At 42.4% G+C, this 1,004-nt stretch overlaps 1 protein-coding gene across 1 annotated transcript; it reads right to left on the reverse strand.

The window, feature by feature from the left end:
- Nucleotides 1-764, reverse strand: LOC141638338 (geraniol 8-hydroxylase-like). Its single transcript, XM_074447740.1, has 2 exons — nt 291-764; nt 1-216 (listed from the first exon to the last, which is right to left on the reverse strand). The coding sequence occupies exons 1-2, from the start codon at nt 762-764 to the stop codon at nt 1-3; spliced, it is 690 nt and encodes a 229-aa protein (XP_074303841.1).
- Nucleotides 765-1,004: the final 240 nt, after the last annotated feature.

Below are 1,004 nucleotides of genomic sequence, written 5' to 3' on the forward strand. Positions count from 1 at the left end.
TTAACTCACTGGTGGGTGCATTCTGAAGGCTTCTTTCACAACAGCCTGTAGGTATGGCAGCCTGGTAATATCCGATTCTTCAACTGGATTTCCTTTTCCAATGATTTCTTGGAGCTCTGCTTGCGCCTTCTCCATTTTTCCTGGATTGCGAAGTAACTCTGCCATCGTCCATTCCACAATGGTTGCTGTTGTGTCAGTTCCTCCTGCAAAAAGGTCCTGCAACATGAAGAATTGTTAAGCTATAGACCATCTGCAAATGTCGGCTAATCTTGGCGGGTAAAGTCATTTACTGGTGATACTAATGACCTAGGCTTGAAACCCAAACAGGAGTACTGTAATCCAAGTTTACTGGTTGAGAAAATTTGGGAATTGCAGACTTTTCTTAGGTTTCGCCATTTGCGCCCCATAGGGACCCATCCAACTGTTTTTTCATGGTGGTTAAGGGCGCAAACTGCATCAATGATGTAGCAGTTGTAGATGAAAATGCCGTTCTTTATGTAGGCTTCTTGGGCCATGGCAGGTGAAGAAATGACCACAGCCGAGAGGCGACCCAACCGGAGACTCATGAGAAGGCCATAGGTCTTGGCTAGTTTAGCCAAGGTGATATGAGGCACGGTGCCAAGCCCAAAGAGGTTTCCAAAGAAGGGTATACCAGGTGGTGGCTTCCTGGGGTTCGATTCACGGCCTTTCTTCGACATTGACAGTAGCAAGTATATTACAGGAATTGATATTAGAAGATAGAGCATGCTAGTGAAGTAATCCATGACTTCTCTTCTTTGAATGAACTAGTTACCAGTATCTTGCTGTGTGTTTGGTTGCTGCTATTTGGCTGTTGCTGTGTGTAATATAAGAAATTTGAAAAATTAAAATTGTCTGATAAGTTTGTGAATGTATAGAGCAATGTTGACATTCTTGAAGAAAAAATAAGAATCAGCCTAAAATGTTATAGAACACCAGAAAATCTGGCAAGATTCTGTGGATTATATAGTTGTTATGAGGTACGT

This window comes from Silene latifolia, unplaced genomic scaffold (genome assembly GCF_048544455.1).
Source record: "Silene latifolia isolate original U9 population unplaced genomic scaffold, ASM4854445v1 scaffold_20.1, whole genome shotgun sequence".
In the NCBI taxonomy this organism is placed as follows: domain Eukaryota; kingdom Viridiplantae; phylum Streptophyta; class Magnoliopsida; order Caryophyllales; family Caryophyllaceae; genus Silene; species Silene latifolia.

Coding starts and splice junctions, on each gene's coding strand:
- LOC141638338 (XM_074447740.1), bottom strand. CDS start 764: ATGGATTACTTCACTAGCATGCTCTATCTTCTAATATCAATTCCTGTA. Junction 217..290: donor CTAGGTCATTAGTATCACCA/GTAAATGACTTT, acceptor TTCATGTTGCAG/GACCTTTTTGCAGGAGGAAC.